The sequence below is a fragment of the Corvus kubaryi genome, unplaced genomic scaffold (genome assembly GCF_017639235.1).
Source record: "Corvus kubaryi isolate FWS band 111438036 unplaced genomic scaffold, C.kubaryi_AGA036_p1.0 37157, whole genome shotgun sequence".
Lineage (NCBI taxonomy): Eukaryota > Metazoa > Chordata > Aves > Passeriformes > Corvidae > Corvus > Corvus kubaryi.
In genome coordinates this window covers 671,983-698,509 of record NW_024581041.1, presented here as the reverse complement: position 1 = coordinate 698,509, position 26,527 = coordinate 671,983, and the positions used below count along the sequence as shown (strand labels likewise).

The following is a 26,527-nucleotide window of genomic DNA, read 5'->3' as shown; positions in this document are numbered from 1 at the left end:
GGATCCCCAGTGCTGGGGGAGGTCCCAGGAGCCTTGAGCTGCCTCTGGGTGAGCTAGTGGGAGCAGTGCTCTGTGTGGGTGCCTGCTGCCTCTCCCCTGACAGGACATGATCTAACTGTCAGTCTGCCTTGGCAGCAAAGACACCCCCGTGGAGAAGAAGAAGAAAGGGAAGAGGAAAAATGAGATACCAGTGAACAGTTTGGATTTGGATCAGGATCTCCTGAGCCCATCTGTACAGAGCCCAGAGGAGTCTGCAGAGTCAGCTGACAGCCAGGTATGTCCAAAGCCCTCAGCTGCCTGCCGGTGGGTGAAATCCTGGCTGCTTCTCAGTGGGACCACAACAGGGCCCCTGGGCACAGGAATCAGAGAGCATGTTCAGCAGTATGGCCAGCTTCTATCAGCCTGAAGTCAGCTGTTGGCCCAGGGTTGGGTGCACACTGCTGCCCTGGGCCCTGCGTATCTCACAGCCTTGAGTCTCCCTCTCCACCACAGCTTTGGGCAGCTCCTTTTCCTGGCACAGCACAGGGGGGCACGTTGGCCCCGCAGCCTGGGGGGCTTCATTCCCTGCATCTCTACAGGGCTCCTCTGCCTCACATTTTGGGGACTGACAGGGCTCTGTGGGTCAGGATGGAGACCTCAGCACCTCAAGGAGTGCTTGGTCTTCCCACCACTCCCAACCTGCTGGGGCAGGGTGTGGCCTGGAAGGAATCCTGGCAGCTCTGGGGCTTTCTCTCTGCCACTCAAGCAAGGAGGAGGTAGTTGGTCTGCCCGTGCCTCCCGGCGCTGCCTTTTCTCATCCTGTATACAGAAACGACGCTCTGGACGGCAGGTGAAGAGGAGGAAGTACAACGAGGACCTGGATTTCAAGGTTGTGGATGATGACGGCGAGACAATTGCCGTGCTGGGAGCTGGGCGAACCTCCGCGCTCTCCGCCTCTACTCTGGCGTGGCAGGCAGAGGTAGTGCTGGGTGTGGGACTGGGGGGTGCGGGGGATCTGCCTCTTGCAGGGTGTCCCAAAATGTCAGTGCTGAGGCTTGAGGAAGTGGTGGGTCCCAGCTCAAGGATGGGGTGAGAGAGTGCCTGTCTGGGAGGGTTCAGGCTGGATTTTCAGGAACTGTGAGATGGACGAGAGGTGTGCTGGTCCAACTGTCCCCCTCCTGCTTGGAGACTAAGGCCTTTGGAATGTGTCACGCAGCTGGACGTGTCTTAACCACTGCCATGCCCACCTTTGGCTTTGGTCTCTGTATCTCCTGTTCATGATTACGCTGTCATTTTGTCCCTGCCAGCTGAGGGCTTTGTAGGTGCCAGGTCATCATTTTCTGCCCACATTGCTGCTCTCTGTCAGTGCCTCAGAGCGTAGCGATGCCAGCCTGACCCTTGCCAGCTGAGTTGGTCTGCTGGGCAGCATGGCAGGGATCTGGGCAGCATGGCAAGGACCAGCCGATGCCACTGTGGTTTGGGCCTTGCTGTCCTGCTGCCTCTGCCCACTGGTTCAGTGCTGGCTCCTGGTGGGTGCTGGCTGCTCCTTCCTGCCTGCCTATGACTGTGTGTTGGATCCTGCAACTCATTCCATCTCTCTGGTCACTGACAAAGCTGCCACATATTAATAATGGTCACTAGTTGTTTTCATGGTGTTTCTGTAACCCTCTAGTCCCCTCTTCCCAAGGCTTTGGTGGGTATTAGTCAGCTCTGTTGATAAGCCCTGACCTGATGATCCATGCCTGGCCTGGGGCTGCCACACACCCTCAGGACATGCTGCTAGTGCTGCTTCAGCTCTGCCTGAGGCCATGTCCCAGCTGGGCTCCTGGCAGTCATCTCTCCAAGTGAGATTTTCAAAGCAGCAGGTATGAGCTGCCGTTGGCGTGTGTCCATGCTGCCAGCCTGTTCTCCTCTCAGTCCTAAACTTCCATCTCAGTTTGTCCTGCTCCAGATGGGTCATTAAGTGTGATGTCCAACAGCAGCCAGACTGGGTGGCTGCTCTGAGGCCTGGCCAGCCTGCCCAGCTGGGCCTGCCCGTGGCTGCTTCCAGGACCAGAACTGATAGGCAGGGCAGGATGTGAGTGCTGCGACCTCAGGGATGCTCTCCCTACGACCTGGACTTGCCGCTTTCCCCCTGCCTCCTGGCCACGGTTCTAAACAGCTCTTTGGGGCAGTGCAGGGCTCCTCCAGCAACCTTCAGGCAGCCAGAAATGAGCCCCAGGTCAGTGGAAGCCTGTGTAAGGGCTGTGGATCAGCGTGGGAGCTCCCAGCGCCAGGGCACTGGACTGTCGCGATGGCCATGTTCACACAAACCCTCTGTGGGAGGGTCAGGCAGAGCCCAGCAGTGCCAGGGTGGATGCCTGGGCACGGGGGAGCAGGTGCTGTACAGTGGCTGTGGCAGGAGCACTTCTGCATGCTCCCTTCAGCCGTCTTAACCTGGTGTCGGGCAGAGTTCCCCAAATAGGGCAGGAATCCTTGGCTTTCCCAGACACTTTCAGAAGAGTGGTGTGGGATGCCCTGACTATCTGTCCTTCCCCCGCCTGCCCCATGCCTTTCTCTGAGAGACTTTCTAGTCTGCAAAGCAACTCCTCAGGGCTGCTTTGCCTTGGTCCACACTCTGCCTCCATCTCAAGGGAATGAACAGTCCTTCTCCTTCCTGCTCTGCACTTTGCTCCTCCTTCTGCTGTACTATCTCCCAGCTCAAGCAGGCTCCACATTTTCGGTGTCCATCATCTCCCCTGAATCTTCGTGTGTGTGTCTCCTCTGTAGCACAGACAGGCACAAGCCTGTCTCTCTTGTCCCTTGGCATTTGGTGGGGCTGGTCCTGGCACAGCTGCAGCCAGGAGATCCTTCACCTTCCCTGAGCTGGCAGCAGGGCAGCGTTAGGGCCACCTCCAGCAAAGCCTGTGCTCAGCAGGAGGGGCTGTGCTGGGAGCCCCTGGGTGCCAGCAGAGGGTATCTATGGGTGATTCTCTGGGGACCGAGTGGAAGCCTGCAGAGGGAAGGAGGCAGCACTTCGAGCCTGCCAGGAAGAGCTGCATGGAGAATGGTGGGGTGAGGTGCTGTTGCCTGTGGCCATGGGCAGATGACAGTGTGGGGGTGGCATCCTGCCTGCTCTCCTGAGGCCCTTGGGGCCATACAGCACTATGGGGCTGTATAAATGCCAAGGCATGACCAGGATGTGGCATGGAGAGTGCCTGGGAGCAGGAATGTGCGCATTTTGGCATATTTCCTTCCTTGAGTCCATGGGCAGAAGTGCCCAAGTTCCCTGCTCTTTACTGGGAGACTTTCTACCCTCTCTGGCTGCCCTGGTGTAGCTGGAAGGACCCACACAGCAAACCCCACAGTGCTGTGGCCTGGCTGACATGAAGAGGACAGGCAGAGGGTGAGTGTAGCCGGGCTGGCAACACCTACACCCTCTCACCCAGCAAGAGCTCCCCAAGCACAGCTCTCCCAGCTCCCAGTGCTGACTCTGTCTGCCCAGCTGGGGGACTGGGAGAGGAGCAAGCAGCCATTCTGTGATGGGAGAGTGCCAGGGACACGTGATGAGCCGGAAAAACAAAGCTCTCTTTTCCTGTCCCCAGGAGCCTCCCGAGGATGATGCCAATATCATTGAGAAGATCCTTGCCTCCAGGATGGTGCAAAAGGAGGTGAGTGGCAAAGATGTCAGTGGGGCTGGAAGTCCCTGAGCAGAGAAGAGGTGGGACCTGGCTGCCCTGTACAGCAGGAACATGAGATGTAGCACCATTTGGTGCTCTTGCTGCTGGGGTATGCCCAGACTAGCACCTTGCTGAGCTGTGGATCAGCGTGGTGCCTCTCCTGTCCTGGGCGCCAGAAAGCCTCTGGAGAGGGGTCAGGCCTGGGCTGATGCCCACTAGAAGGTGTTGGAGTTCCCCGTGCTCAAGTGGTCTCACATCATGTTCCCCAGGGCTACTGCATCTCCGGGGCAGCGGTACAACAAGTGCCTGGCTGTCCTCACCATCCCTGGGGCTTAGTCCCTGGAGCCTGTGGTCAGGCAGGGGATGGCTGAGCATGCCCCCCCCAGCTTCTGCACAGCCTCTGACTCTCACTAACTCTCCTTCCTTTGCTTTCAGGCTCATCCTGGAGGCCTGGCATTTGAGACAGAGGAGTTCTACGTCAAGTACAGGAACTTGTACGTGCAGTGTTATGCTTTTTTCTGTGGGCCCTGTGCATGCAGGAGCAAGGACTGTGTGCTCCCACCTCCATCCCATTTCTAGCTGCAGCCCCAGCATCCCTGTTTTCCTGCCCCTGTCCTCCTGAGCCAGCTGTGGTGGTGGGAAGCAGGGCAGCTGCTGCAGCTTCAGTGCTTGGTCTTGGCCTGGTCCTGGGCCATGGCTTTTCCCAGTTTGGGGTGGCGTAGTCATGGGCTGGGTGTTCTCTGGATCGTTGGGAGATCCATGCTGCTCCGTGTGGCAGATGGGTTTGGGACCAAAGTCCTCTTGGTCACATGTTGTTGATTTTTTTTCCTCCTGCAGCTCTTACCTCCACTGTAAATGGGCAACGCTGGAGGAGCTGGAGAAGGACCCCAGGATCTCGCAGAAGATAAAGCGCTTCCGGAACAAGCAGGCTCAGATGAAACATATTTTTACAGAGGTGAGAGTGGAGCACAGTGAGCAGTGGTGCCTCACCCTGAGCCCAGTGCCATGGCTAAGCAGGCCAGGAGCCGCCCCTGAAACCTTGCTGTCGAGGCCAGTCCATTTCCAGAGCCAAAGACACCAGGGCTGGAGCTGAGGGTCCATGACTGTGCCCTGGACACCTGTAGTGTCACTGGTGGAATTATAAGCAGGGTGACAAATGTGACTTGCTGGGCACTGCCAGCTCTGGAGGAGTTGCTTGGTGGGAGGGAGGGCAGCATACAGGGCTGGAAGTGCTTCTGTGGTGGAGCAGAGATACTATGGGAGAGAGGGAACTATAAATATCTGGGCTTAGGGCAGCTCCTGCCTGCTCTGCTCTATAAGCAGATTAATCTTGCTTAGTATGAAAGGTGTTCTATAATTTGTCTTGCTGCTCCAGAGATAGTTGTTGGATTTCCTCAAACTGCCCCTTACAAGTGCAAATCAGGTCAGTAGGCTATGAAAATTTCTCCATTGTAGCTGGAAAGCTGGGGGTGTGTGTCAAATTTCTCACTCACAAGTCTGTTTGGGGTCTTTCTCAGGATGCAAAAAAAAAGCATGTGTTGGAACACTCTGTACCACTGACAGTTCAGCAAGGAGCACATGCTCTTTTCCTGTAGCTAACTAGGGCTTGGGGAGTTGTGAGCATAGAAGCCTGGTTTTTCTCCTTACCAAGCCCTAGGCCATGTCTCTCCAAGGACTATGCTAGGTGAGGCAAGAAGGAAGCAGAAACAGAGACCAAGGTGTCACCCCTTGCAGCTGTGGGGTTCATTGGGTGCTGTGCACTGTGGTGGTCACAGCTCTGGATGCTGCACATCAGCTGGAGCAGACAACTTAGGACTTGTACTTTGGGGCCGGATAGGCTGGAGAGGTCATTGCTGCCTCCCAGCAAGGGCAGCACGGAGCATGTGACTGCTCTAAAGAAAAAGCTTCGCCTTCTGCGGGGCTCCTGCATCCTCCCTGCCCAGAGACAGATGTCTGTACCTGTGTCCAGGGCACTTGGTGTGTTGCACACAGCTAGCAGCATCCTGGGGACAGATGCCCCGCAGCTGTTTACTTTGGCCATCTGTTTAACCATGGAATCACCTTGAACTTACCTCCTGCTTTACTGTTTGCCATCACAGCCTGATGAAGATTTGTTCAACCCGGACTATGTGGAGGTAGATCGAATTCTGGAGGTGGCTCACACAAAGGACCCTGACACTGGGGAGGTGAGAGGCTGCATCTCTCCCTTGCCCCATGGAGGGAAGGAGGGAGACTTGGCAGGAGGCCTGGCCCCATGGTGTACATTGTGGGTGATCTCTGAGCACCCTGAGCCTTCCCAGCCTTCCCTTGCACAGCTTTCCTTGTCCCCGAGGACCCTTGGCACAGGGTGGGTGAAGGGCTGCTGACCCTCCCTGTCTCTGAGCCTGTCTCTCTCTGTGCTGCAGGAGGTGACTCACTACCTGGTGAAGTGGTGCTCACTGCCCTATGAGGAGAGCACCTGGGAGCTGGAGGAGGATGTTGACCCAGGGAAGATTAAAGAGTTTGAAGCCCTCCAAATCCCTCCAGAAATCAAGCACATGGTAACGTACCCTGAGGTAACGTACCCGGCTGGCAGCTCGCTGCCCTGGGCACAGGGACTGGCTGCGTCTTGCCACAGTCCAGCGGTGCTGACCTTGTCCCTGGTGCTGCAGTGTATCCTCCCCTCTTGGGTGGGTCATTTGTCAAGGTCTGAGGGTGGGTTGCAGAGGCCAAGACCTTGTTATGACTCAGCTGTCAGTGACTGCTTTGAAGTGTTGTCCTGTTGTGCAGCCCTAGCAGCACTGGGATCTGGCCTCACTGGGCATTAGCATCTCCCATGGACCTTGCTCCTGCTGTCCCCTCCTAGGAGCGCCCAGCATCCGAGTCCTGGCAGAAACTGGAGAAGTCCCGGGAGTACAAGAACAGCAACCAACTGCGGGAGTATCAGCTGGAGGGAATGAACTGGCTGCTCTTTAACTGGTATAACAGGTGAGGAGGGGCTGGAGCAGTCCTTCTGGCAGCAGGCCTTGTGTGTGCCGTCATGGGAACAGCAAAGCTGGGGAGCAGAGCAGACATACAGGGGTCTGACAGAGCAGCCACTGAGTCCTTCAAGTGCTAGAGCTGGCAGGCAGCTGCCAGAAACAATGCGTTTGCTTTAGCTTTGCAACTGAGTCTTTAGGAATGTTTCTCCCTGGTAAAGGCTGATGAGTCTTGGAGATAGTAGGGCTTAGCTATGGTTCTAAGATACACCTATTTTTTTGGTATTGGCCAGGCTGTTGGTTACCCATTGTGTGGCAGGCAGGTGGGAATATGCATGTTCTCAGCTGCAGCAGGCCATCACATGCATCTTTTCCTGGCTCACGTGTACCTGAAGAACAGCACCTTTCATGCTGATTTTGAATCCATGGTCTTACAAGAAGTTGGCTGGCTTACCCAGTGTCCTGGTTTCAAAGACGTCTGCTAAGGAAGGCAGGAGCCTCCCTTGGAATGGAAAACGTGACCCCCTTCCCTCCAAATTATGATCACTTTGAAATTTAGGGGCTTTCAGGCAGAGCTACGGGAGAAGGAGCAGCAGCTCTTTGCTGGTGTGTGTGTGGGTGCCAAGGCACACAAACAGCAGCGCCGGCAGCACCAACGAGCAGCAGCAGAGCCCAGGGCCGGCCTCTCCCGGCCGCAGGCCCTTTCCCCTCGGTGCAGCTCCGCTCGCGGCCGCCAGGGGCGCTGGTGGCTCCCGGCCGGGCAGGGCGGCTGCGGGGATTCCCCCGCGCCTGCAGGGGGCGCTGTGGCGCCAGCTCGGCCGCCTCTGCACGCGGTGATGGCGGCCGGGCCGGCGGGAGGGATGGCAAAGGGGCTTCCTTGGCAAAGCCCCAGGGGCAGCCGGGCCCCTCGGGTGCCCCAGCCAGACCCGTCGGGAGCAGCAAGCTGGAATGGCAGCAATGAGCAAAAACCCTGGGTGGTCGACAAGATGTATCAAATCCACGGCTGTAACAGGAACCTCAGGATGTCTTGGCAGGCAGGATGTGCAGAGCTACAGTGTAGGGAAGACTCAGAGCAGTGGCAAAGAAGTGGGGGGGTGGCGCAGCAGCGGCCCGGCTCTGAGCGGGGCAGGGAAAGGCAGGCTCGGGATCCCGGGGTTTCTCACCTGAGGCACCCGAGCAGATGCTGAAGAGTCCCTCTTTTAGTGAAGGTAGACTGTTAAGAAGGTTCCAGTGCAACGGCCGCTCTTACGAACAGAGCTGCACTCACGGTAGAAGAAAGGCAGCAGGAGACGGAATCCTGCAGTGGTGACGAATTCTCCCCACAGCCACCGCAGCCTCTCTCCCCTCCAAATGCCGAGAGCACAAGAGCTGGGGGCTGCATGCCACCTCGTTTTCCCAGTCCAAAGCTCTCGGTATCTCTGCCCTCCATGAGAAACCTCAGGTAAAGAGAGACTAGCCAGCTGCACCCCTCCCCTGAGCGGTGACAACTTCTTTTGTCTCTCTTAAGTAGCCAGTCTTTATTGTCTCCTAGCAACACATACGGGGGAAAGCTCCTTGAGAGAAAGAAAAACAAAAGGAGAACTCCTAAAACCCCAACACCCAGACAGATTTGGGCCACTATAGGAAAGTCCCCCCAAGCTCCATGCTTCAGGGTCAGAGAAGTGTGGGCAGAGGTGCTGTGCTTGACGTCCCATCAAAGAGTTGGTGACAGTGATTTCTGCCCCAAAGAGCCACATTGACCCGACCCTGTCCATCTCTGCAGGAAGAACTGCATCCTGGCTGACGAGATGGGGTTGGGTAAGACAATCCAGTCAATCACCTTCCTCTCAGAGATATTCCTGATGGGCATCCATGGCCCCTTCCTCATCATCGCACCTCTCTCCACCATCACGAACTGGGAGAGGGAGTTCCGTACCTGGACGGAGATGAACGCCATCGTGTACCACGGCAGCCAGATCAGCCGGCAGATGATCCAGCAGTACGAGATGGTGTACAGGGACACACAGGTGATTGATGCACACAACACTCCCAGGATGTGTCCCCCAGCCCTGGCTTCCTTTACTTGGGAAGCACTGAGCCGCCTGTGGAGCTGGTTCATTTGGAGAGGGAAAGATGATCTTTTCAGCCCCTTTTGCTGGCATGGGCTCAGGTTGCACTGTGTATGAGTGAACAGGCACAACTCATGCAGAATGGGGAGGGTGCAGCATAGCCCTGGTTCTTGTCCAGGCCTACGTGCCTGCCCTGGGGCAGTGTCTGGTTTGGAGGTACACAGCCTGTGGCCATCAAGGAGGCTCGCAGGACCTGCCCAGTGCTTGAGAGAGATTATTCTGGGTAAATTCCAGCTCAGAGTCCGATGCTCACACTGATACTGTCAGATAGGAGATCCGACAGTGTGCTGCCACTCTGCAGGACTCAAACTCTGGTTTCTGTTTCCCTAGGGTAACCCTCTCCCTGGGATCTTCAAGTTCCAGGTGGTTATCACCACCTTTGAGATGATCCTTGCTGACTGCCCGGAGCTGAAGAAGATCCAGTGGCGCTGTGTGGTCATTGACGAGGCACATCGCCTGAAGAACAGGAACTGCAAGCTCTTGGAGGGGCTGAAGCTCATGGCCCTGGTGAGCATGTCCTGCCTGGGTTCACCTGGTAGAGCAGGGCAGGCTGGAGATGGCCATGCTGAGCAGTCAGATGCCACTGTCAGCGGCTCAGGCCCTGTGCCAGGCTGGAGGAAAACCATACAGGGGGCCCCCAGATGGACAGGGCTGGTGCCCTGCAGCCCTCACAAACTTCTTTTTGCCAAAGTGGAGTATTAACTCCCCCTGTGCCTTCCCACCTGGGAGTGCTCCCTTCCAGAGCCCTGCCCAGCCTTGCAGCACAGTGTAAGCTGCTGCAGCACATGGGGACAGTTGCTGGCCAGCCCTGCACAGCACCCCTGGCCATGGTGTGCCTTGTGCCCTACATTGAGCAGGGCTGTGGTGTTCGAGCTGGTTTCTTACTGCTGTGCAAACATGGCACCAGTCCATGCCAGGGATGGGGGTGCAGGACTGTGCATGTTAACAAAGGGATCAGTGAGCTGCTCTGAGAAATTATTTGGATGTCCAGCTCTTTTCCAGCCCTGGGAAAAGCAGCGCTGCTGTTAGCTGGACCAAGGGCCATCAGGCCTTTTGAATATTGCAGCTGTACCCAGCTTCCATCACGCTCACCTGTAGCTGGGCGAAGCCTCCAAAAATAGTTAGTCTTCTGACTCCCACAAGTTCCAAAAGACCCTGCTGTTTCCACTGATTTTGTGTCTTGTGCGGGTCCCTGCTGGATTGTGAGCTTGAGTCAAAGCAGGATTGCTACTCGTCCGTCTTCTAGACTGTCACCTTCCTTTGTACAAGTCCTGTGGGGCTCTTCCACCTTAAAATTGCCCTTCTTTCCTAGCTGTCCTTTCCTGAGGACATTTCCTGCACTAGTCTGGGCAGGAGGATTACCCTGAGTAGTGAGCCCAAGGCTCTGGCAGTGCTGGGACAGAGCACCTGGTACAGCGAGGACCAGCACCTCATGGTGCCTGAAGCTCGAGCCCATGTTGTCAGGCATGGGAGGGAGGGCATTCTCCTTGAGGGATCATCTGGTCCTCACATCCCCTAGTCTTGGGGGTTGTCTGGACCCCATCTCCTTTCACTGCACATGTACCTACATGGTGGACCTCTAAGAAAAGCTCCCCCTTGTTCCCAGTGCACAGCCATACCTGCCCCTGATGATTTTGGAGCACCCTGCTGAGACTGGCCCTAGCAGCAGGTCGCTGGTGCCCCTCGGTGTACCATGGCTGTGGGCCGTGTTCCCTCTTGTTCTCCCTGAGCCCTGAAGACAGACATCCTGTCCCCAGCTGCACGGAAGCTTGGGCTCTGTCAGTGTCCCCATCCAGCACCAGCACAGCCCTTCCCGAAGGTCTTGTGCCAGGGCAGGACTGAAGCCTGGGGGCATTGTGAAATCTTGGATTTGGCTGTTGTTGCACAGAGCTGGACTGGAACATGTGCACAGGAGCATCCTGGGAGCCACAAGATGGTGTTGTATGGCAGTGGCTCAGTCTGGGCTGTCACCAGGGAAGTCTCTCAGGGAGTATGTTTGTTCCCAGGCCACCCAGAGTTCTTCTGAGGCTGGAAGATAAGAAACATTGTGCTCTTGGGACCCCTTCAACCCAGCTAATGGGGTTGAGCCCTCAACTTGTTTATTGTGTGTTCCCAGGAACACAAGGTGCTGCTGACAGGGACCCCTCTGCAGAACTCGGTGGAGGAGCTCTTCAGCCTCCTAAATTTTCTGGAGCCACAGCAGTTCCCCTCAGAGACAGCTTTCCTGGAAGAGTTTGGAGACCTGAAGACAGAGGAGCAGGTACCTGGCAGAGTGATGCTGGTGGCTTAGCACAGGCCACTGGGACACCTGGGGACCAAACCAGGCGTGCTTTCAGACATGTGCTTCATGGAAGTAGATAGGATTTCTCATGCCAGGAGAAGCAAAGTTGTGACAGAGCCCCCAGTGCTGCTCTGGGGAGAGGAGACCTGCCCCTGCCAAGGCAGTGGTCTGTTCCCAACTGAATCCCTGCTGCCCTTGCATGCCTGGGTAGAACAGCTCACCTGCCCCTCCCACCTGCTCTGTCCCTGAGAGCAACAAGAGTGCAGGGGGAAAGGGGAGGTCAGTAAGTCCATGTGTCAGTCACCCTTGTCAGGTTCCCCTGGAGAGCCTTCCTCCAAAGCTCTCCTTGAGTGTGGGTCATGGGAAGCTGCTTAGTTGCCTAGGCTATCCCACTGCCTTTTGAATGTGGGAATTGCACAAAGATTGTCATTCTGTGGGAGCAGGCACAAGCACATGAAGCAACCACCATCTCAGCTACCATCCAAACTCTAAGCTCTCCTCCTGCATCAGACACCTAAGGCTGCTGGCAGCAGAGGCATGTGGAGTTCACAGCCCAGGACTGGTCACTGATATGCCTGCCCCAAGGACCCCAGCCCCTGAAGTTGTCCTGGCTGGCTGCTGAGCAGCTGCTCCAGAGTCACCTGTAGTGGGTTTGCAGTGTGGGGAGGCTCTAGTCTTGCAGACCCATCTGCTGAGCCCATGTGCTTGCCATGCCGGGAGGGCAGTGAACGTCTGCGTTTGCTCTGCAGGTGAAGAAGCTGCAGTCCATCCTGAAGCCCATGATGCTGCGACGGCTGAAGGACGATGTAGAGAAGAATCTGGCACCCAAACAGGAGACCATCATTGAGGTGGAGCTGACCAATATCCAAAAGAAATACTACCGGGCCATCCTGGAGAAGAATTTCTCCTTCCTCTCCAAGGGTGCCAACCAGCACAATATGCCCAACCTCATCAATACCATGATGGAGCTGCGCAAGTGCTGCAATCACCCGTACCTCATCAATGGTGAGGGCTGTGCACAGGAGTGGTGTGGGGGGACATACAGGTATCACTGCAATACTTACTCTGTTCACTCTCAACAGAACTTGCCCAGCTGGGGAGCCAGCTCAGGCCTCATGCCATCTGCTGATGGTGTGGCAGTGATCTGCCCTGTTGCCTTCCTAGGCAGCCCAGCCCCCTGCAGAGGCTGCTTGCTGATAGGCACCTCAGGGTCTCCTGGGGCTCACTGTGTTTGGGGGTGTTCTGACACAGGCCCAATGTCCCAACCTGACTTGTTCTGCCAAGAGCTGATGTGAACCCTGAAGAAGTTTAGTGACAGGAGTGGAGGGTCTGCAGGAGGTCTCTAGCCAGCCTCCCTAGCTCTGACTGCTTGGGTTCTGTTGCTCGTGTGATCCCTTGCTGCTGCCCTGGGCAGCTGCACTGCCAGGCTCACCAAGAGCTCACATCCCTTTTCACCTGGCAGGGGCAGAGGAGAAGATCCTGGAAGACTTCCGTAAAACACACTGCCCAGAGGCACCAGACTTCCAGCTGCAGGCGATGATCCAGGCAGCTGGGAAGCTGGTGCTCATTGATAAGCTGCTTCCCAAGCTGATCGCTGGTGGGCACAAGGTGCTCATCTTCTCACAGATGGTGCGCTGCCTTGACATCCTGGAAGACTATCTCATCCAGAGACGGTTAGTACAGCTCCAGCATTCACCACGGCTCCTCCACAGCACCTCCATGCGCTGTACATAGAGTGGCAACAACACAGGGTGGGAATTTGGCCATTCCATGCCCGCATACTGATGGATCCAAGTTACCATCTATTGCTGGTGGGTGTGGAGACCCCAGAACTAAGCAGCTCAGACCCTTCATTCTGTGTAGTCCAGGGCTAGTCCTCAGAATGACCAGGTGGAAGTAGGTCCCTCCCTTGGTCCTGGTTCCCATGAGCCCCATATCCATGCACCATGTGTGGGGTTGTGATGATCTTGTCATCGTAAGAGGCACAACTTTTGGGAACAATCACAGTGCACACAGGCTGATGGGGCCTGGGCCTCCACCTGGGCACAGGTCCTGCCAGTAAATGCTGGCTGCCAGTGTGCCCACACAGCCTGGGGGAAGGAGCAGAAAGTGATTTGAAAGCCCCAGCCTCCTCAGGCCCTGCTGTGATGCTGCTCTGACCTCTTCCCCTCTTGAGCAGGTACACCTATGAGCGCATCGATGGGCGGGTGCGTGGCAACCTGCGCCAGGCTGCCATTGACCGCTTCTGCAAGCCCGACTCGGATCGCTTTGTGTTTCTCCTGTGCACGCGGGCGGGCGGGCTGGGCATCAACCTGACCGCTGCCGACACCTGCATCATCTTCGATTCCGACTGGAACCCACAGAATGACCTGCAGGTAATGGGCTGGGCAGGGCCAGGCTGTCAGGAGGTCCTGAGGCACAGCTCCTATCACCGGTGTCAGGCAGGGAGAACAGGGCAGCAGCACCAGCTGTATTGGGCACGAGGTGCTGTGCCAGGAGAGCTGGCGGGCATGTGGGCAGAGGGAACAAGACATGGGGGAGATGACAGTGTGTCTCTGAAAGCACAGATGGGTCACAGAGCAGGCACCACTGTGTCCATACCCGGTGTTGGAGTGGGTGCAGTGTTGTGTGCCACATCTGCAGAGAGCCAAGGCTCCAGCCTGAGCCCTGTGTCCTTGCCTGAGGGTGCTGGGATCTCCCATTCCTGCTCCACAGCTGTGCAGGCTGTGCCAGAGCCCTGCCAGGTCAGCCACAGGCAGGGAGTGAGGGTGCTGCGGTGGGTAGGAGCTGACTGTGGGTGAGGTGGGTGGGTGTAGATGCTGGTGCAGGGTGCCACAAAGCCACACAGTCCCCATCTTGCTGGGCTCCAGTGCTGACACTGTGCCCTCTGCACTCACAGGCTCAGGCTCGTTGCCACCGGATCGGGCAAAGCAAGGCAGTGAAGGTCTATCGCCTCATCACCAGGAACTCCTATGAGCGGGAGATGTTCGACAAGGCCAGCCTGAAGCTGGGCCTGGATAAAGCCGTGCTGCAGGACATTAACCGCAAGGGCAGCACCAATGGGGTAGGTTGGCTGCTGGAGGGGGCCAGGTGGGAGCCACTGCAGGAAAGCTCTCCTCCTCCGCCTGCAAGTCACTGCCAGGTCAGAGCAGGGACTGGGCAGGCTTTGGGGAGGGAGAGCCCAGTTCCACACATTCGCTCTGCTGCTCTTTGGACTGCCAGGCTGTTCCTGCACTGCCATGGGGATAGGGGACACATGATGCTGTGTCTGGGATGGCATGGACTGAAATTCCTGACAGTCCCTCAGGAGGAGTTTTGAAGTGACCTCTTTGCTTTAGCAGAAGCAAGTCTGGGTTGGCTTGGGGCCCTTTCTCTTGGAGCAGAGGGAGGAGCCTTCTGTTGTGCAGTGGTCATGGTTGCTGGCCAGGTTGGTGATGCCCCCGTGCTTCGGGCAGGTTCAGCAGCTCTCCAAGATGGAGGTGGAGGACCTGCTGCGGAAGGGTGCCTACGGCGCGCTCATGGATGAGGAGGACGAGGGGTCGAAGTTCTGTGAGGAAGACATTGATCAGATCCTCCAGCGCAGGACACAGACCATCACAATCCAGTCTGAAGGGAAGGGCTCCACATTTGCAAAGGTGTGCTGTGCTCCACTGGGAGGGAAGGGAGATTTCCCTTGGCGGGTGGAGGAATGGGAGCGTGCAGGGCAGTAGTGGTTGGCCAGCCTCCTGCCTGTGTGTGGAGACATGTCCACATGGAGGCCAAGCTCTGCTGTCCCACTGTGCCCAGGAGTGAGACCTTGCTGGGGCACCAGAGCTGGTGTGGTCTCCTGTCTCTCTGGTGGTCAGCAGAGCGTTGAAGAGGGGCCACCAGCCTGGTGGGTGATGGAAGGCTGCCTAGGAGGGTTCAGCTCTCCCTCTGAAGCTGGCTCGGGCTGGTGAGAAGGCAGAGCAGGGCCTGTGCTCCAGGTGCTGGGCAGTGTCCAGACTTGCTCTGTCCCCAGGCTGGAGGTGTGGATGGATGCAGAGCTGCTGTTGTGTCCCCGTCAGGGCGCTGCAGGGTGGAGGCCTTGCTGGAGGCTCCTGGCCATGGCAGCAGACCATGCCCCAGAGCTGTACTCTGCCCAGGACTGTTGTGGGCAGGGTGAGGCATCTCCTCAGGGAGGATGGATGAGTTCAAAGCCTGGGTGAGATACAGTCCTGAGCTGGGCTGATCTTCGTATTCATGGGCTGAGCTTATTTGATCTGGAGTCTGTCACCCTCCCTGCCCTTCCAGTCACTGATGCTGCCTCAGTGTGGTGCTTTGCTGAGCAGAAATGCAGGTGAGCTGCCAGTGATGTGGGAAGGAGCTGTGGTACCTTCAGCACAGCCCTTCTGCAGCACAGCCGGTCTCTGTCTCCAGCCTCACTCTTCTGCAGCCATGAGGTCTGGCTCTGCATAGGGACCCCAGGATGATGGCAGGATCCAGCTGCTGGGCTGCACGATGCACAAAGCCAGGTGCTGCTGTGCCATGGAAGCTGAGTGCTGTGGGGCCTGACAAAACCGCCAGAGAGAGCCTGAGGAGCCAGCTCTGTGCTATGCTCTGGCTGGTGCCTGCTGGGGCCACTAAGGGCCATCTGTCCCTCCTCCTCTTGCACAACCTGGGCTCCATTTACAGTGGGTTGGGCAGGACTGCAGAACAGAGGAGTTCAGCTCCCTTAGGCAAACAAAGAGCCCTCTGGCACGTGTCAGCTTGGGGTGTAACATCCCACAGCAGCAAGAGTGTGCGCTCAGACAGGTGTGGGCGGGATCTCTGTATGGGAGAAAGCACACCTGGATGGTGGTTGCACCCTGTTCACTGCTCTTCTTTCCCTCCTAGGCCAGCTTCGTAGCATCAGGAAACAGAACTGACATTTCCTTAGATGACCCCAACTTCTGGCAGAAGTGGGCCAAGATAGCAGAGCTCGATACAGATGCCAAGAACGAAAAGGTAGGATGAAGTTTGTGGCCCACGTGCCCTACAACTGATCTGATACCATGTGGCCTGGCGTCCAAGTGGGAGCTGCATGCTTCCTCTGGGCTCCTGAAGGGGTTTGTGTTGAGCATCAAGAATTACTGCAATGGAAGACTGAATGCTGGATAAAGCCCTGATTTATTTAGCCACGTGTTGGTCTGTGTCTCTCTGATATTTCAGGGTGCTCAGTCTGTACTCCCAGCTACTCCCAGCAATCCCGCCCTCTGCTTGAGAGCGTTGACCAAATGCTCCTTGAGTTCTGTCAGCCTTGGGGCTGTGCCCATTCCCTGAGGAGCCTGTTCAGTGCCTGACCACCCTCTGGGGGAGGAACGTTTTCCTGACACAGCTCCAGTCGTTCCTGTGGGTCCTGTCCGTGGTCACAGAGAGCAGAGATTGGAGCTGTCTCTCTGCTGCCTCTGCCTCAGGAGGCAGGAGGGGACAGACGGGGTTCCACCTCTCTGCTGGCCCTGCTGAGGTGATGGGCTCAGCTGCAGCTCAGGTCTCTCTCCGCAGCATCTCCATCAGGCACAGGGCGCAGCCACTGGCTCCAGTGCGGCCCCAGGGAATTGCACGTTATTACTGACTTGTGTGTCTTGCTCTCATGCTGTAGAGACAGTTTTAGACAGCAGCAGGAGGGAGGCCCTGCAGCTCTGCAGAGCTCACTGCTCAAGCAGGAGCAATGGGAGAGAGCGTGTGCATGCGTGCGTGTGTGTGTGTGTCCTATGTGCCTGAAGTCCAGGCAGATTTACATGGCATTAATTCATTCAACAGGATGGGGTAAGGAGAGGGGACAGGTACATGATATTTAATTTCATATTGCTCCCTCCTGCACCTTGTTGGAAGCTGCCTTTCCTGTTCCAGCCCACCTGTCCCCCTGACACAGAGATTACACTGCCTTCAGCGCAGCACTTGGCACAGGCAGTGCAGAGAGGGCTAGGAGTGACTCAGAGCTGAGTCAGCTGCTGGCTGTCAGCAGTTTGGACACAGAGGGACTGTCGTCAATCAGGCTGAATTTTGTGCTGGCCAGGAGTTGTCATTTGTGCAGGCAGAACTGCACACAGGTATCCTAGTGGGAAGGTGATGGTCAGCCACAGGACTGGCAAGCCAGGAGCCAGAGGCTGAGCAGAGCCTGGGTGTGCAGAAGAGCACATATAAGTGTTTCTGCCTGTACCTAAGAACGTTCTCTACTCTGTCTGTCACAGGAGAGCCTGGTCATCGACAGACCCCGGGTGCGGAAGCAAACCAAACACTACAATTCCTTCGAAGAGGATGAGCTGATGGAGTTCTCTGAGCTGGACAGTGACTCGGACGAGCGGCCCACACGCTCGCGGCGTTTCAACGAGAAGACGCGGCGGTACCTGCGGGCTGAGTGCTTCCGTGTGGAGAAGAACCTGCTCATATTTGGGTGAGTCTCACCCTTGTGAGAGTACAGCCACAGCCTCCAGCTGCCCCAGTGCCCATGTGGGCCACTGGCTGCACCAGCCATTTCCTGTCTGTCCTGCTTGCAGTGTTCCCTCCTTCCAGCAGTGACCTCCCTGGTGGGACCTGGGCTCTAAGCAAATGTTTGGGATGGAAGGAGAGTTAGGAGGTCAAAACATGAGCTGGCAGTTGGCACTTCCAGAGTCTGCTCCTGCCTCTGCCCTGTTCAGTCCTGCAAATCTCTCTCCCTCTCTGCTCCTGTAATGTGTGGGCAAAACATCCCTATCCAGGGGAGCTGGCAGGGCTGTGCCCCCACAGGAGCTCCTGGAGAGAGGTGCCAGCAAGGTCTGTAATTGCACAGGAATGTTTACTCTGTGTTCCTGCTGTTTCAGCTGGGGACGCTGGAAAGATATCCTGACCCATGGGCGGTTCAAGTGGCACCTGAATGAAAAGGACATGGAGATGATTTGTCGGGCCTTGCTGGTGTATTGCGTCAAACACTACAAGGGGGATGAGAAGATTAAGAGTTTTATCTGGGATCTCATCACGCCAACGAAGGACGGCCAGAACCAGGCTCTGCAGAATCACTCAGGTATTGCGTGTTCTCTCTGCCATTGCATCTGTACCCATTGCCCTGTGCCAGCCTTTGGGACTGAGGCTGCAGAATTTAAAGCAGAGCTGACAGAAACAGTCTGCAAGTGTTTGTGCTTGAGCACTGCAATTCTCTCTGCACAGAGAAAGGGGCTTCCACGAAGCTGACCTCCACACTGACCCTCAGAGCCAGCTGTAGGGGCTGGCTGAGTCGGGGAGGCTGTTTTCTGGCTTTCAGTGCAGAGGGAGCCTTGTGGTGGGAGCAGAGCAGTGCTGCTAAGTCTTCTCTGGCCTGTGAATACTGTCGCGGTTCCCCTGTGCAGGGAGACGCTGGGCAGTGAGCTCGTGAGCACCAGTGACCATATGAACACATTGGGTGTGATAGGGATGAGGGTGCTGATTCCACTCAGAGCATGAAAATGCCTCAGGCTGCTCCTCAGGGCCTCACAGGGCACAGCATGGACGTGATGCAGGACCCTGCCTGTGCCTTCGGGCAGCATGGCAGCGCGGGCAGTGGCACCAGGGAAAGCTGGTGGTGCAGCTGAGCATCCATCTCACACCAATGTTGTGAGTTTGATCCCCATATGGGCCATTCACTTTAGAGTTGGACTCAATGATCCTTGTGGGTCCCTTCAAACTCAGAATATTCTGTGATTTTGTGATTTCCAGCTTTTGTTTCCCCTCATGATGGTGCTTGTCCCGGACTTACTGATCTGCAGTGCCTGCCCTGATGGGTGGAGGTGCAGTGTTGGTTTGTGCTGAGACTTGTGCAGTGCAGAGTGCTCCCCAGGTGATGCTGCCTTCTCTCACTTTGTGTAGCAAGACCCTTGTCCTAGGCCTGGTTGTGCTCTCTCTACTCAGAGGCAGTGTGTGTGAGGTTCATGTGTCACACCACATGTCAGATCTGTAATTGCATCTGTTGTCTAGAGGTGTCTGTATTCTGTTGTGTAGAAGTTCCCAGTGTATCCTCCGCTTCAGACAGGTCACCCAGAGGCTCCCCAGCCCTGCTTTCCCTCTGGCTCTGGCTCTGGCTCTGCCTCAGTGGTGGACACTGCAGATTGGACTCCCCACCTGCGGCACAGTGGCTGCTCTCTGTAGGCTCCCCTGGGGCTGGGGCAGCCATAGAGCCCACCCTGCAAATGAGGCAGCCGTGGGGCCTTTGTCTTCGTCTGTGAGCACAGAGTGGATGCTGGCTCCCTGGCTCTGCTGAGGCTTGTGGCCTGGGACATATGGTCACTGCCTGCTGTGCCAGAGGGCTCTGGCTGACCTTGCAGCACAGTGCCTGTGGCTCTCAGGACAGGTGAGTGGGGCTGGGGGAGGCCACAGTGTCCCTCAGGGAGTCAGAGCCCAGCAGCCATATGCTGCTTGTTCTGTACTTGTGATCTGTGGCACAAGGTGAGTAGTGAGGGGGCTGGAACTCTCCAGACTGCTTTTGACATCAGGGAGCCTGGCTGAAATCTGGGACTTCTGTTCCCAAGTGGTAGAGCACAGGGAAGGCTGATCTGGAGTGGTGATGCTTCTGAGCACCAGGTGCATCTTAGTTGGTGCTTAAAACCCAACATCATCATTTCATTTTGCCTGGAAGTGTCCAGCTAGCTTTTGCAGGGTGAAGTCCAAGGATGTGGCCTTCGGTGGCTGCCTTAAGTTATTCCAGTCATCTCCTTCAATGGGAGTCACTTTGACAGTGCTCCTTCCTGCTCTTGCCACACAACCCTGCCCTGAGAGCATCTGGGAGTGGGCTCGAGAGTCCTGTGGGGAGCAGAGCAAGAGTCAGAAACAAATTGACTGGTATGAGTGGGCTTCATTTAGATAATGCCAAGTAACAAACAAGCCACGGTTTCAGTGGAGGATCAGGATTGCTTTAGTGCAAGAGCACTGAATATTGACCAGCAAAGTGACCAGGAGCTTCTCCATCAACTCTTTAGAATGGCTTTTCCCACCTGTGAAGCCTCTGGGCCAGAGGAGCAACAGCATCTCAGCCTGACGTCAGGAGCTGGAGGAGAGCAGAACACTGCAGTGCAGAGCAGTGCTCCTTCCTCAGTCAGGAAGTCCTCCAGCAGTAACTGCTGTGGCTCCCCAGGCAGCCTCAGGTACCACTTGTGTCTGCAGAGAGCTGACCAGGCAGGTTGTGCTCCATCCCTGATGGGCAGAGAGCAGCAGCAACCGTCAGCCCTTGCTAGGGCATCCTGGAGCTCTTCTCAGTCCCACATCCATGTGATCACGAGGGGTGAGCACAGCACCCAGACAGTCTGACTCAGAGCTCTGCTCTGATCCAGCACCATCCTGCCTTTCATCCTGGAACAGGCCAAGCTGCTGAGGAAGCAGCATTTGCCCAGAGTTCATCAGGCCAGTTTGGTGCTGGGGACAGGAGGCCTGGTGCCTACTGCAGGCCTCCAGCAGCCACCTGGGTCACAGCCCTTGTCCTGTCATGGAGCTGCAGACTTTATGCAGGAGTTGATGACATGGTGATGCTTTCTCTTCTTCACTGGTGTCACAAGACCAGACAGATGGGGTGGGACTGCTCAGGCATCCTTTCCCCTTCATGTCTGCAGTTCCTACCTCAAGAGCAGCTGCCCAGGGGGGCAGCTTATCCCTCTCTGGAGATTCCAAACAACACTGACCCCACCAGGAATTGTTTCCACATTCTGCTGTGGACTCACATCCTATTTCAAGGTTGAAACGTGTTTAATTTTCATCTCCAGCCACTGGATCTTGTTTTATCTTTGTCAGGCAGATGGGACCGCATTCCCTTTCCCATTGGTACCTTAGCCCCCTTGCAGCAATCCAGTTCCCCCCAGCCCTGCTCCAGATGCATGGTATAAGAAACAGCCCTTACAGGTCAGATCAGCAGGTCTGCTGCTCTTTGATCATTTGGGAGCTTCTTGTTTGAACTCTTGTCCCAAATAACTGTCCCCATAGAGTGACCTTCAGAGGTGGCTGCAGTGCCTAAGTAAGTCTCCAAGTGCTGTGCCCAGGACCAAGGTCCCTTCCATGCTTCATCCCTTCTGTGTAATAGTTTTATACATCGAGGGGCCATGTTATCATTTGGGCTCTGTTGGAATTGTAAAAAGAAGAGAGGCCCGGGCTCCGGCGGGGGGGAGAAACTCGCAGACCAGCCAATATGGTTGATAAGAGCAAAACTCCGTTTATTAGCAATCCAAAGGCACTTATATAGTATACCAGCTTGTTAACTCTTAAGTGGCTTAAAACTTATCAAGGCGAATTTCTACTTCTACATAATTGGACTTACATTGGCAAGCTTCTACAGTTATGTTATGATTAAAAGAATTCAGAGTTTACCTCTTCTTCTCCGGGTCTTATCTGAACAGCTGTAAATCTTCAAACTCCCTCTTTGTTCCCAGCCCTGTCACACAGGGATTTTCTCATGGAGAGTTTTTCTCACACACAGGCCTTTTGCTTCCAGGCCTATTGCTTGTATAGTTCTTTTATTGATCCCATAATTCTATCAATGATCCATGCCCCTGATCCCTCAATAATTCTGCAACAGGGCTCAGCATTGCACTGAGAACGCACAGCAGTTCAGTTTCTGTGGTGATTCCCAAGTTTTTCACAGGGATGGACTCTCCCATGCTCTGTGTTTGCCCCGTGCACTTCCCCTCCTTGGTTCTCCAGGCTGCAGCTGGGAGCTCTGCATGGGCTCTTCCAGCTCCCTGCTCTGCTGTCCCGCTCCTCCCAGCACTGGTGGCAGTGCCAGGCCGTGCCTGTGGTGCTCACTGGATGCCACTCGCTGTTACAGGCTTGTCAGCACCGGTGCCCAGAGGCAGGAAGGGGAAGAAGACAAAGAACCAGATGCTGCTTCCTGAGATAAAGAATGCCGACTGGCTCGCCACCTGCAACCCCGAGGTGGTGCTCCATGATGACAGCTACAAGAAGCACCTCAAACAGCACTGCAACAAGTGAGTCATAGAATCATGGAGTGGTTTGGGTTGGAAGGAGCCTTAAGGAACATCTTTTTACACTACCTGGCCAAGGGCAGGAATACCTTCCACTTCCCAGGCTGCTCCAAGCCCTGTCCTACCTGTACTTGAACACTTCCAGGGATGGGGCAGCCACAGCTTCTCTGGCAACCTGTGCCAGGGCCTCACCACCCTCTGAGTGAAGAATTTCTTCCTAACGTCTAATCTAAATCTAAATCTTTCCTCTTTTAGTTTAAAACCATTCCCCCTTGTGGGAGCCCACGTGCTCATGGAGACAGTGGGCTAAGGGCCTTTAGTGTTGGGAGGGTGGGAGGGAGCTGTGAAGGGCTCACAGCCCACGCAGGATCACCGTGCTCCCACTGCTGGACCACCCTCAGATTCCCCTCCAGCTCGTGGCAGCCATGTCCTGAGCAGCGACCCTCCAGCCAGTGGGTCACAGGGCTGGGCAGTGTGGCATGGCACTGCATAGTCGCTGCCCATCCTGCTTAAAGGAAGGGGGTCCTTCCACGTGGGATAACATGGTGTCAAGCAGGTTCCGCTGGCCTTGCTGACCTCTCTGCCGCCCGGGACAGGGTTCTGCTGCGGGTGCGAATGCTCTACTACCTGAAGGCTGAAGTGCTGGGGGAGGCTGCGGATAAAGCCTTTGAGGGGACCCCCGCCAGGTAGGGACCTAACGGTGAACCCCCGCCGGCTTCTCGGGCTCGAGCACTGCCATGGGTATCTGACCCAGCCACATCTGGGCTCTCTACAGCTCCAGATGAATCAGACCTCAGGTCTTCCTCAGGCAAAACTTCACCCTCAGGCAGCCACTCTGCCTGTACAGAGACTGCAGCCATGGCAGCCCTGCTGAGGCAGCTCTGAGACTGTAGCACCAGCCTGGGGGCAGTGGGGACTTGTGGGGACACCCTGCAGGAAAATGATTCTGTGTGCTGCTTGACAAATGGGCCCTTATCCAAAGTGGGGGTCCACAGAGACTGCTCCCAGTCTCAGCACCAGGCCTCAGAGCAGAGTGTGCCCCATCACTGCGGCCTGCAGTCCCTCCCAGCACTGGGAACAGTGGAACCCACAGGCTCTGTAATGGCACTGAGCCTGCAGCTTGCCAGCTCCTGACCTTTCTGCAAAGACTCAGCTCTCAGTGCTCTCAGAGAAGTTTGATGTGCTGAGCTTAAAGCTTAATTTCCCCAAGTAGGGCCTGCTGCCTTCCCCAGCACAGCTCTATCAGCACCAGTCTGTGTGGGGAGACACCATTCTTTTGGGGTTGGTAGGTGTGAAATGTTTTACCCCTAGAGATGCTGTTCAGGTCAGATGGGATCTTCAGTCCTCTGGTGTTGCTTGGGTGAGAGGGGAGAGAGGCTGGGGGCACCCACTGCCCTGGAGAAAGAGGAGCAGGAGGGCAGCAGGTAGTGGTGGAACCAAGACTCCAGCTCTGACCCCAGGGAGATGTGTATCCATGTTATGGCGGGGCCCAGGCTAGTGTTCATTAGCTGTCCCCAAGCCAGCGAGCGGTGGCTCCTGCCTGCCCCTGTCCCTTCTGAGCAGTGCCCAGTGCCCCTCGGTATCTGGCGAGGCTGGGAGAGGGGCGTTCATACCATGTCTGCCTCAGGGAGCTGGATGTGCTGCTGCCTGACATTGACTACGTGGAGATCCCAGTGGACTGGTGGAATGCCGAAGCCGATAAATCCCTGCTCATTGGTGTCTTCAAGCACGGTGTGTACCCAGCTGTCTGGTGGGTGCTGGTGTGTGAGGGAATGAGTACCTCTGGTACTGGAGGGGACGTCATGTCAGTGCAAGGGACAGAGCCGTGGCTGTGCTCCACAGCCACACAGGGCCAGGAGAGCTCTCCACAGGTACCAGCAGCATGTTCGGGCAGGGAGCAGGCACCCCGCCGTGCCCAGGGTGGCCATGCTGGCTCTCGTGGTAGACTCTGTTTTGCCAGGAGCAGTGTGCAGTTGCTGTGTGAGGGCGAGGAGAGAGGCACAGATCTTTTCTTGGCCTCGTCATGGAGTCCCCATGCTGTTTCCAGGAGACACAAGGCTGTTTGCTGCAGCTGCACCCTTCGTGGAGGCTGTGCTGCTGCTGGGTGGGATGGGAAGGCTGACCTTTCCCTTTGCCTGTTGCCCAGGGGCTGCAGAGCCATTAGCAGCTTCTGAGAAAGTGTTGGGAATTTCTGGGGGTGAGAATTGCTCTCACAGCAGCACAGAGGGAGTGAGAGCCAGGTGGGGAGCTGTGTCCCAGGAGCAGGAGGTTCTCGTGGACCAGGCTCAGGTCTTGCTCTGTGCTGTCTGTCTGTCCTGACCTAACCTGTGTGGCAGGTTACGAGCGGTACAACGCCATGCGGGCGGACCCAGCACTGTGTTTCCTGGAGAAGGTGGGCATGCCCGATGAGAAGCTGCTCTCTGCCGAGCAGGGCGTCAGCGACGGGGCACAGGATGCTGCTGAAAGGTGGGCAGGGGATGGAGCTGAGCTCTGGCAGCCGCCTGGCTCTCTCCTGGGGCAGTGCGGTGGGGTGAGCTGTGCACAGGGAGGTGGGAGGGAGCAGGCTGTGCTCCTGAGCACAGAGGGGAGGGCAGGAGGGGGCTGGTGCCCGGTACGAGGTGGACGGATGGCATGAGGACCAATTCTTCACTTCTTGGTGCTGAGAATTGGCACAGCCACAGGGGCTGTGCTGCCACTACTAGGGACTGTTTGTTTTCTCACCCAGGGGCAGCATGGAAAAAGAAGAGAGCAGTGGAGAAAAGCTGGAGGGGCTGTCAAAACAGGAGGTGAGTGGGAGTCACAGTGTTAGATTCACATCTGAGGCTGCCCAGCCTGCCCTGCTGTGCAGGCTTGGTTCCATCAGCTCTGCCGTGGGGCAGTAGGGAGCTAGCATGGCTGGTCTGCCTTGTCCGTGCCCCATCCTGTGTGCATTCCCTCTGCTCCCTGGAACACAGCTTCTGCTGTGCCTCTCTGTGTTACTTGTGGACCTGGGCAGCATCTTCCTTGTGGGGAGCTGAGGAGAATTGAGGGCTGGGGGTGCCCAGGAGTGCTGGTTCTCACTCTTGGTTGGCTTCAAGAGCCATGTGGGGCCCTGGCAGAGGAGTCAGGGATGTCCCAAAAGAAATGGCCTTGGGGGAGAGGAAGAGCAGGGAATGAGGTAGCACCGGAGACTGCAGGGGTTGTTTGAAGAGTGGAGGCTGTCACACTGCTTCTGTCCTGGGCCGTGGCACTACGGCCTCGTCACTGTGGTGATCCTTCCCTCCAGGCCCGAAATGGCCTCTCTGAGCTGTCACCTCCGATCCCATATGCTGAGCACAGCCAGCAGCTGCAGCCCGAGGGCACTGAACACACAGCCCTGCCCATCCCACCACCCTGCACCCTGCCAAGGACGGGTGGGCTGTGGGTGCAGGGGGTTCTGTGTGGGGTTGAGCCCTCTCTGATTGTTTCCTTTTGCAGGACATCGTGGCTGCTGGGGTGGGTGAAGCCAGTGAGAAGCGGGACGAGCCAGCGGCAGGTGAGGCCGTGTCTCCTGCAGTGTGGCCCGTGGCTTCCCAGGGTTTGGCGTGGCACAGCCACGTGTGGCACAGCCACCATCCTGAGTGCTACCCCAGGCACTGCTTGGTGGGAGGAACACATTGCTGTGCTGGAGGGACATGCTGCCCTGTGTTAGTGGGTGAGGCAGCTCAACCTGGGCAGGGGCCCTCATGCGCAGAGTCACGGGTGACCCAGGGATGGGCCCTGTGGCAGAGCAGCCAGGGTTCTGAGTGATTCCAGCCAAAGCTACCCAGGGTGACTAGATGCCATTAGCCTGCTCTCATCCATCCAGTTGCCTGCAATGGGCAGCTCTCTGCAGTGGGTAGTGTTGGCACATGCCATGGGCTGGCTGGCCCCACTGCTGAGCAGGGAGCTGCAGTCTTCTCCCATGCATGGCCTGGCCTGGAGCCATCATTCCCACCCTGATCTCAACCTCTGGACTCTCTCTGAAGGAAACTAAGACGTGGTGAGGCTGTGAGCCAACAGGCCCAGGGATGGTCACATGGCCCCCTACTCATGAGTGTGATCCCTGATGTTCCCCATGGGAGGCAGAAGGTGGAAGGAAGCTCTTGGAGCTTGCCAGAGGATGTGGGAACCTGTGGCTTTGCATGTGTGCTAAATACTAATGTCCTTGTTGATGTTTGAAGCCCAGGATGGCTCCGACTCAGACAGATCCTGCTGGCCTGTCTCCTCTGCTCTCACGGCCAGACTGCGGCGACTCGTCACCGTCTACCAGCGCTGCAACCGCAAGGAGCTGCCTCCCCGTGCCGAGATGCTGGTGCCTGGTAACCATGGCTACTGGCTGCAGGATGAGATGTTCCGGAGAGCCTCTGAGATGGACTCGGTGAACAAAGAAATGCAGAAAAGGTAATGCAGCAGAGGAGCCTTTACAAAGCTGATTTAGGCCAATTCCTTGGCCCCCGGAATTGACCCAGGTAAATGTCACCAGAGCTGTGTGTGCAGCCAGCTGCCCAGGGTGTGGAGTCACATGGGTCCTTGTTGGACAGGGAACGTGCTCTGAGTCATGGGAGCCTTGCTGCTCCAGCAGCCAGCCCAGCCAGGGAGCAGCCTCCACTGCAAACTGGAGTTCATGGGT

The 26,527-nt window shown here is 56.6% G+C and overlaps 1 protein-coding gene across 14 annotated transcripts in view; it reads left to right on the top strand.

Moving 5' to 3' along the window:
* CHD6 (chromodomain helicase DNA binding protein 6) overlaps nucleotides 1-26,527 on the top strand; it is a 92,086-nt gene that overhangs the window by 49,719 nt on the left and 15,840 nt on the right. For 10 of the 14 annotated variants that reach the window (XM_042021680.1, XM_042021681.1, XM_042021682.1 and 7 more), the window contains 26 exons: nucleotides 136-274; nucleotides 809-958; nucleotides 3,564-3,629; nucleotides 4,074-4,132; nucleotides 4,476-4,593; nucleotides 5,738-5,824; nucleotides 6,044-6,193; nucleotides 6,484-6,605; nucleotides 8,358-8,601; nucleotides 9,034-9,210; nucleotides 10,820-10,963; nucleotides 11,734-11,989; nucleotides 12,447-12,657; nucleotides 13,164-13,359; nucleotides 13,884-14,048; nucleotides 14,440-14,619; nucleotides 15,839-15,949; nucleotides 17,176-17,378; nucleotides 17,785-17,987; nucleotides 21,741-21,900; nucleotides 22,494-22,583; nucleotides 23,525-23,628; nucleotides 24,234-24,363; nucleotides 24,623-24,683; nucleotides 25,354-25,411; nucleotides 26,079-26,298. In XM_042021680.1, the coding sequence (XP_041877614.1) occupies nucleotides 136-274; nucleotides 809-958; nucleotides 3,564-3,629; nucleotides 4,074-4,132; nucleotides 4,476-4,593; nucleotides 5,738-5,824; nucleotides 6,044-6,193; nucleotides 6,484-6,605; nucleotides 8,358-8,601; nucleotides 9,034-9,210; nucleotides 10,820-10,963; nucleotides 11,734-11,989; nucleotides 12,447-12,657; nucleotides 13,164-13,359; nucleotides 13,884-14,048; nucleotides 14,440-14,619; nucleotides 15,839-15,949; nucleotides 17,176-17,378; nucleotides 17,785-17,987; nucleotides 21,741-21,900; nucleotides 22,494-22,583; nucleotides 23,525-23,628; nucleotides 24,234-24,363; nucleotides 24,623-24,683; nucleotides 25,354-25,411; nucleotides 26,079-26,298 (3,804 nt within the window). The remainder of the gene's footprint in view (nucleotides 1-135; nucleotides 275-808; nucleotides 959-3,563; nucleotides 3,630-4,073; nucleotides 4,133-4,475; nucleotides 4,594-5,737; nucleotides 5,825-6,043; nucleotides 6,194-6,483; nucleotides 6,606-8,357; nucleotides 8,602-9,033; nucleotides 9,211-10,819; nucleotides 10,964-11,733; nucleotides 11,990-12,446; nucleotides 12,658-13,163; nucleotides 13,360-13,883; nucleotides 14,049-14,439; nucleotides 14,620-15,838; nucleotides 15,950-17,175; nucleotides 17,379-17,784; nucleotides 17,988-21,740; nucleotides 21,901-22,493; nucleotides 22,584-23,524; nucleotides 23,629-24,233; nucleotides 24,364-24,622; nucleotides 24,684-25,353; nucleotides 25,412-26,078; nucleotides 26,299-26,527) is intronic. The other 4 variants (XM_042021686.1, XM_042021675.1, XM_042021674.1 and 1 more) reach the window with 3 other exon arrangements.